The 8,456-nt window shown below is 54.5% G+C and overlaps 2 protein-coding genes across 3 annotated transcripts; both read left to right on the forward strand.

The window, feature by feature from the left end:
* The first annotated feature begins 1,604 nt into the window (after nt 1-1,604).
* On the forward strand, nt 1,605-4,061 carry C1QA (complement C1q A chain). 2 transcript variants are annotated; one of them, XM_062593495.1, is made up of 4 exons: nt 1,605-1,662; nt 2,655-2,826; nt 2,959-3,006; nt 3,151-4,061. In XM_062593495.1, the coding sequence occupies exons 2-4, from the start codon at nt 2,664-2,666 to the stop codon at nt 3,522-3,524; spliced, it is 585 nt and encodes a 194-aa protein (XP_062449479.1). In that variant the 5' UTR covers nt 1,605-1,662; nt 2,655-2,663; the 3' UTR covers nt 3,525-4,061. The 2 variants fall into 2 exon arrangements, with proteins under 2 accessions (XP_062449479.1, XP_062449478.1); XM_062593494.1 differs by having other exon boundaries at nt 2,959-4,061.
* Nucleotides 4,062-5,185: 1,124 nt separating this feature from the next.
* Nucleotides 5,186-7,867, forward strand: C1QC (complement C1q C chain). The gene is made up of 3 exons (XM_062593497.1): nt 5,186-5,263; nt 6,246-6,435; nt 6,821-7,867. The coding sequence occupies exons 2-3, from the start codon at nt 6,255-6,257 to the stop codon at nt 7,375-7,377; spliced, it is 738 nt and encodes a 245-aa protein (XP_062449481.1). The 5' UTR covers nt 5,186-5,263; nt 6,246-6,254; the 3' UTR covers nt 7,378-7,867.
* Nucleotides 7,868-8,456: the final 589 nt, after the last annotated feature.

Consider the following 8,456-nt stretch of genomic DNA (forward strand, 5'->3'; position numbering starts at 1 on the left):
AGCCTGGGTACTAGGAGACCCCAACTATGTTTCATGGGGTCCTGGCCCTGCTGAGCCACACAGAGGGTGCTGCACAGCTCCCAGATGCCTGCTGGACCCTTCATGATGAGGGTTACAAGGAGGGGTCAGCCCCCTGTGGCTCAGTATTGTCAACTGGATGACACTCGAGTCCAACACCCCAGAGGAGCCCCAGCCAGCACAAGTCGCTGCCGAATCAGCAACACTAGCAGCAGGCAGCCCTGTTTCACTCACCTGCCCAGCGGAGCTGGGAACGCGAGCGGGGCTGCCGAGCCGATCACAGGCGGCATCTGAACCTCCCACAGTGCCATTTTTCTGAGCACCGTGAAGGATGTGGAAGAAGACGCTTAATCACATCCTGCTCTCAGACACCGCCATCATGGGAGATGAAACCAAGAGAGGGAGGGGGAGCCTCAAAAAAAAAACCGCTGGCAGCAGCAAAATTGACAAGGCTGGCTGCAGATGAGACGCTGGATATCAAAGATAGCCCCGCTCTGCTCGTCATCCTGACAGGGAGCCGTCAGCAGTGACTCTGGGGGAGCCCAGCCCAGCCAAATCGTGCATCCCTTGGCTGGTAGTGCCACCTAGTGCTCACATCATCTGTCACCTCCATCAACGGCAGGGCCATCAGCATTTGGGCATCCTCTGTATTTGTGCTTCTTTACGCCCAGCCGTCACACGGCCCTGATCCAGCCTGCTGCTGGGCTGGGATGGGAGAGGAGAAAAGCACATTTCAGCAGATCTGCTGGAAGCACACGTGCACACTTGGGGACTTCTCTGTGAACAGGAGTGTTCAAATGTTGTATATGAACACAGTGTGTGTGTGTGTGCACAGGGCTGGGAAGAAGAGAGTCACAAAGAGATAGCTTAGGTCCAAATTGCTTTGCTTTTTTTTCCATGGCTGGGATGAATATGTTCTTCACAGCGGACCAAATGCACTAGGCCTCAGAAAAGAGGTGAGTGGTTGAGCTGAGAGTGAGGGGAGAGCTTGAGGCAGAGACACAGAGGTGGGAGGTAAGAAACGGGCCCCAGAGAAGGCAAACTGAGAGGGGTGCAGGTGAGAAGGAGAGTGATGCGGCAAGAAACTAGGGTGAGGGCTGAAGACTGGGGTGAGGTGGGAATGGGGAGTTGAACTGGCTCGAAGCCAGGGTCCAGGGATGCACCCAGGAACAGCAAATACTGGCATTTGCTCTGGTTTCTCTCCCAAGAGCTGATCACTGAACTAGCCCTTTGCTGCACCAGTTATTGCTTTCCTAGCACACACGAAGGGCTGGTCTGTCCTGCCTGCAGCCCTCTGCACAGAGAGCCTGTGCCTATGTAGGTTAGTGTCTACCCTGCAGGATACCATGCTGCTGGGCTGGATGGGAACCTCTTTCCTACGGACCTGGAAGAGGTCAGCACTTCTGCTGAACAAGCCATTCTCTGCTGATGTCAGGCACAGCCAGGACTGAACATGGGTAAAGCACCAAAAAGAGAACTATGCAAAGAAGTGAAACTTGGCACTTCTCTTCTCCAATCAGGCAAACTGCCATGCAAGCAAGTACATTCCCCCACCCTGCTTCTCTTCCTCCCTGATCCTGGGGAAGAGCTGCCAGAAAATAGAGCTGCCTGCTCAAACTGCTCCATCTTCAGCCTGGCAAGGAGGTAAGGACATGTTCCTCTGCCACAGGCCTCCAGTCCTTGCTGCCTGGGCCCCTTCTTTCTCCCCTGCTCCCACAGGGAAAAGGAGATAAGATGATGTGGAAGCCAAATCCATCTTCTCTTCATAGGATGGATGTGGGCATCTCCGGGCTCTGCAGGACTGAGCACCCTAGGCTTTGGGGTGGGTCTGTGTGCTCAGGAGGTCCCTCATCTCTCCCAGATCTATGCAGTGGGGATCTGAATCCCCGCTGCCTGTCTCTCCCCTGTCCTGACTCTGCAGGGGCTGAGCTCTCCTAGGGTGGTAGGATAGTCATGGGGACTTGTGTCCTGTCTGCTTTGTTCCTGCATCTTTTCTTTGCTTCCCCAGAGCTTGAGTATTCTCTGAAAGCAAATATTGGTGCTGCCTGGGTGATTAGGGCAAGAGAAACATCCCCAGGAAGGCAAATTTCCACTCCAGCTCTTTAAACCATTGGCAAAGAGAAGGGGATGGCCAGGGTTGGTGGCAAGGGCAAAGCCTTTGGTTACTCTTTTATTTACTGATATCTAACAAACCCTGGGAGAAGATATCCTTTCGTGAAGTCGTTTTCACCATTGTAAGTCTTGTCCTGTTATGTGAGTCATTCCACGTGTGGGCAGCATGGTAAACCTATGCATGCATTTGTGTCTGAGCACACAGATGCATCGCACATGTCCATAGGTCTGGACAAGCACGTGTTTATGCTGGCATGTCTGTGTCCATGGTGCAGCCGTCCCTGTGTGCACTGCGCTCACGCACTGTGTGTGGTTAGGTTCAGGCGATGCTACTACTGCAGGTGTGGGAGCATATCACCCCAGGTCCACCTCTTGTCTTTGCAATGCAAGGATTTGGGCAGGGGTGCATGCACATGTGTGTGCACTGAGGTGGACCACATGCTCACCTACAGGGAGTGAAGCTTGTGTGTGTGTGTGTTGTGTGCTTGCCTCCATCCCAAATTCCCCCACTCTTGTGTTTGCAGAGAGGCAGGATGCAGCTCAGGTTTTGGCTGGTAACTGGCATACTGGCGGTAGTCCTGGGCACGACCTTGCCTCAGGAGACCGTGTGTCGGGCACCAGATGGCAAGAACGGCATCCCAGGAGCCCCTGGCCTTAATGGGAGGCCAGGACAGAAAGGTGACACGGGAGAGCCAGGTAAGGGAGGAGCTGGGTGCAGGAGGTGTTGACCTCCTGAGAGAAGCATCATGGGCTGCTGAAGCAGATCCTACGAGATGCCAGATGTACCAGCCGTGGTACAAACTGAGCTTCTTCATTACCTCTCCTCAGGGAAACCAGCACGAAGAACTGGCATCCGTGGACCCAAAGGGGACGAGGGTGAGCCAGGGCCTCCTGGTAATCCAGGAAATCAAGGCTACCATGGTCCAAGTGGCCCCCCTGGGCTCCCAGGCCAACCAGGGCCAAAGGGAACCAAGGGGAAGGCTGGCAGCATCAAGGAGCAGCCGCGCCCTGCATTTTCAGCCTCACGGCAGTTCCCGCCACACAGGGGCAACACTGTGGTGTTTGACAACATCATCACCAACCAGGAAGACTCCTACAGCGCCCAAACTGGAGAATTCACCTGCCGCATCCCTGGCATTTACTACTTTGCCTACCAGGTCATCTCTAGTGGAGACCTCTGTCTGAGCATCACCAAGAACAAGGAGAGCGTAGTCAGCTTCTGTGAAGACAACATTCGCAATATCCTGCAGGTGAACTCAGGCAGCTGTGTGCTCAGTCTGGCCATAGGAGATAAGGTCTCTGTGATCACCAGCTCACTTCAAAACATGATTTACAGTGGCTCTGAGGCAGACAGCGTCTTCAGTGGCTTCATGCTGTTCCCACAAATGGGCTGATGGACCATAGGCTTCCTGCTGGCCAGCCTAGACCTGACTTGCTTAGTATCAGAGCATTGCAGTGTGCATGTGCATAGGTTTTTGTGCCCCACAAGTGCATAGGGTGGCCTTATGTCATGGCTGTTGGGGCTATCCTAGTACAGGAAACAGCCATGAACTCTGCCAGTGCCCCAAGATTGTGCTTCCACCAGCGTCACAAAGTGACCAGGCTGTAGGTGACCACCGCAGTGATGAGACCTTTGCCTCCAGGCTGTGCTGAGACTGCCTTTCTGTTGCAGCTGGGCAGGAAAGTCTGTTCTCTCCCGGAGAAAGAGGACTCTTGGCCCCAGCAGCCTGATCTGCTCCTGTGTTCTGAGATCCCACGCCAGAGGGGATCAGTTGTCACCAGGGCCATTCACCAGCTGTGGCTTTTTGTTCCAGAATGGGAAATCACCACATGTCACCGCTTTTGCTGCACTAACCGTTGCAAACGCCTCTCTGGCACAAGGCCACTATTGCCTTTCACATCCTTCCCATCAGCACAAATAAACCCCCTTTTTCTCTGACAGCCTCTTGGGTTTTCTTTCCTATTCATGCACCTTCCCCAAACCACTGATGTCCTGGGCCCCTTCACAAGCTGCACAGAGAAAGAAGCAGTTCCAGTTTGTCCTTGGCCAAGCACAGACCCCAATTGCAAAGGCTGAGTGGCAGCAGGGAACTAAGCATACAAGCAGAGCCAGCACTTACAGGGAGGAAAAGAGGAAATCTCTGGGACTAGCCTATATGTAGCCTTTCCTCAGTGAGTAAGCGTCCAAGCCAGCTGCCCTGTGCAGGAGTAAATGTAGGTAGCAGAGCATGAACCTCACCTAAATGGACTTCTCTTGGCACCCTGACCATCCCAGTCGGGGGAAATACATCTGTGGTCCTCCAGTCTTTCAGAAACGAGTAACAAGGGGATCAGGGTGACTGGTGGGTTGTAAGGGTATGCTGGTCTCCTTCCAGCCCAGAGTGAGACCAGCAGGTAGTATAGTAGGCTGGGTGCCACAGACAGTTAGCAGGTAGCCAGGCAGCATCAGGGAAACTGCATAGGTGCCAAACACTTGGACTGCTGCTCAGAGAAGCTGCTCAGCTCAGTCAAAGGTGCCACCATTCCCAAGGCAGTGGGGAGGAGGCCAGGTCACCTTCCTTGGAGTCCCCAGCATCCCCTGGCGAGTGACATTTGGGTCCTGGCACATCCAGGGGCAGGTGGAGCACAGGGCAGCAGTGTAAAGAGGACAGCCAGCCCACAGGCCAAAAACCCTGAAGGAGAAACATCCTTTAGTCAACAGAACCCCCCCCCATCATCTGTCATCCCAACATCTCCCATCCAGGCTGACCTAAGTTCACAGCCAGGCCTTGCACCATTCTTCATTGCACATATGGCTCTGGTTTCACGGAGTTGGTGCAAAGGTCCGTTCCCACCCTGCTCTCTGCTCTTCCCTTCAGAAAAGAAGAAAGGATGGGGGAAAGGAGTGCAGGTCTTACCGGACAGGAAGGGAAGTGCTTGCTCAGAGGAAATGGTCAGACATGAGGATGTGAAACTGGGGTGGGGGGGCAGCCAGGGGGTTGTGGCTCCCTAAGGGCCCTTTCCTAACTCGGAGGCTTCCTTCAGGAGGGTGTTGCAGAGGCAGCTCTGCACCGTGGTGTGCCAGGAGGCACTGCTCACAGCAGCCAGAGAGCTCAGCAGTGCAGGACCCTGTGCCCTGTGTCCCCCGCCAGAGGTAAGAGATGCAGCCAGGTCCATCTTTCTGGGGTAAGCGGTGTGGGGACAGCGGGGCAAGCAGCGTGGTGCAGGGCTGGGCTTTGTGAGAGGAGGAGGGGGCAGAGGCACTGCCAGGCACCCGGGCTGCACACTTACCAGAGGGAGGTGGGTGCCACTTGCCCATGCTGTGGGGAGCTGGGGGAAGACCTGTTCCCTAGGGGCAGGCACAGCCCTGGGAGATCTCTGAGTGAGAAGGACTTGCAAGGGTGACCATGACGGGCAGAGTCAGGAAAGTCAGGCTGCTGCTGGCAGAAGGGCGAGATCAATAGGGTCCTGGAAGCAAATACCCTCTGAGCACGGTGCAACTCTCTGCAGCAGTGTTGGGGGCTCCGGCCACTGAACTAGGGGAGGTCAGAGCTGGCTACAGGTAGCACAGGACACCACAGCTTCTTCCAGACTGAGAATCCAAACCCCTGTGCTATCAGGGGATTGATGATGAGCCCAGGGGCCTTCTCCACATTTCCACTTCCCCCATGCCTGGCGATGGGCATGAGGAGCCCATGAGGATCGAAGTGCTGTGACCCTTTTCAAAGAACCATAGAATTGGTAAGATTGGAAGGGACCTCTGGAGACCATCTAGTTCAACCCTCCACATAGCCCGTACGGGGATCGAGCCCACAACCTTGGCATTAGCAACACACTAACCAACTGAGCTAAACCTAACCCTTAATATAGAATCATAGAATTGGTAAGGTAAGAAGGGACCTCTGGAGATCATCTAGTCCAACCCTCGAGCAGGTGGCCTGTACAGGGATCGAACCTGCAACCTTGGCATTATTAGCATCACGCTCTAACCAGCTGAGCTAATTTCATAACCCTTGTTCCCTGGCTGTCCCATGCTGCAGCACCTCATTAGTGTGGTGCCTCACTAGCCCTGTGGCTCCTAGCCACGCTGCAGTGGCCCCTCATGACGGTGCTCTCTTTCCTTTTCCATCCTCCAGAGCACCAAAATGGGGCAGAGCTTTCAGGAGCAGCTTGGTCTGGCTCTCATCCTCCTACTCCTGTCTCTGGGAGCTGCAGTGACCGGAGATAACAGTCACAACTGCTATGGGGCTCCAGGCCTGCCGGGCATGCCGGGCATGCCGGGCAAGGATGGCCGGGATGGGCTGAAGGGAGCCAAAGGCGAACCGGGTGAGTGAGCAAGGAGGGGAACTATGGAGCCTGCTAAAGTGGGGGGCTGTTGCATCTGCTGTGGCCTGTCTACCTCCATCAAAGGCCATGGAAAGCAGCTTCCCTGCAGTTGGATCTGTGTTGGGGAGAGCCTTTGTTCAGGGCTGTTTGGACAGGGCAGCCAGAAACCCCAAGCTGTTCTGGTAGTCCCAAAGCATGGATGCTTTCCCTGGGCCTGACTATGCAGGGCCTCAGGAACCACTCAAGGTTACCAGCCTCTGCAGGCAGGGCAGGAGAAAAGGAGGCTGGAGAGAAGAACTCTCTGTCTCAGAGAAGGGGATGGAAGGGCCTTTCCCCACACCCTGTCATGCTAGCTGACTCCTCTTCACCCCCGACCACCCTGCAGGCATCCCGGCCGTTTCTGCTGCTCAAGGGCCCAAGGGTATGAAAGGGGAACCAGGCAGTCCTGGCTGGCCCGGCAAGACTGGCCCCTTCGGTCCCCCTGGTCCTCGTGGAGACCCAGGAATGATGGGCACTATTGGAGCCCCAGGTGTACCTGGCAGCTACAAGCAAAAGCACCAGTCAGCATTTTCAGTGACAAGGCAGACTGGCGTGTACCCACAGAAGAATGTCCCTGTGGTGTTCAACCATGTCATCACCAATACAAACAACGACTACAACACCACCACGGGCAAGTTCACCTGCAAGCTCCCTGGCCTCTACTACTTTGTCTTCCACACTTCACAGACAGCCAACCTCTGCGTCTTACTATACAAGAACACAGCTAAGACGGCCAGCTTCTGTGACCACAAGACCAATAACATGCAGATCAGCTCCGGAGGGATCCTCCTCCATCTGGATGCTGGGCACCAGGTCTGGCTGACGGTGAATGATTACAATGGCATGGTGGGCATCCACAGCTCTGACAGCATCTTCTCAGGGTTCCTGCTCTTCCCAGACTAGAGGACTGGCAGATCCCACCTTAGTATGCTGAGCTCTTCTCCCTGCCATGCAAATGCTCACTGTTAGACCTTTGTTAACACCTCACCATTGTAAAATTTGTCTGCTAAAGTTTGTTTGGAAGAACCAAAGAGGATGTCAGCCCCAGCAGCTGGCCACAATACCCAGACTGGGGACTGAGTGGGCTGAATATTGAGAACAAGCATATTTGGCTACATCTGTGCCCAGAGAGACCAAGCTTCTGAGCACCTGCTGGCACTGCCACATGCAATATAACACACAGGTCACTCGCCTTCTGCGCTGATAACCCCACCCATTACTTTCTGCTGCCCAAGAGCCAGGGCCTCTGTGTCTCTGTGTCTCTTTCCCTCCCACATGAGTTGCATCAGCAGGGACAGGCACAAGCCAAATGGCCTGGAGCAGACTTGCAGCAGGTGCTTTGCCATGATGTGGCTGCGGAAAGAGTCAATAAACTTTCTCCCAGTGTACTTGACCCCGTGTCATTTTTTTTCCTTCATACCCTGTCTTTCTGCAGGCAAAACCCATGCACGACAGGATGATGTGGTATGCAGTGTGTGCATGTGTGTGAGAGAGATCTGTGTGTCCTTGAGTCCTCGCTGGCCAGGATATCCTCAGCCTCAGTGAGTGAAAGACATGGTCCATAACCCCAGTTTTCCTCTGCTGAGGCAGAGGATAGGAGCCACAACCGCACTGATCACAGGAAGGGCAGGATTCCTGTGACCACACACAGAGTCCTGGCCAAAGGGGTACCCAAGGCTCTTCACGGCACAGTTGCTGGAATTTCTCTTCCTAAGTGCATGCAATTTGGTTACAGAGGTCCATAAACCACATAACAGAACACAAAACCAGGCCTCTGGCAACTGAGACATCCCCAATCTCAGCAGTGACTACCTCACTGATTTCAGAGCATATCTGAAGGGCTCCACCACTCCAGAGGGTGCAGCGCAGGTACCAGAGACTTATCTGGGGACAGACTCTTTGCTGCCAACTCAGAAAAAGTGGTGAAAGGATGCCTGAGGGAGTTACATGGTGCTGGGGTTAGCAGGAGTTCAGCACTGGAA

The sequence above is a fragment of the Rhea pennata genome, chromosome 22 (genome assembly GCF_028389875.1).
Source record: "Rhea pennata isolate bPtePen1 chromosome 22, bPtePen1.pri, whole genome shotgun sequence".
Lineage (NCBI taxonomy): Eukaryota > Metazoa > Chordata > Aves > Rheiformes > Rheidae > Rhea > Rhea pennata.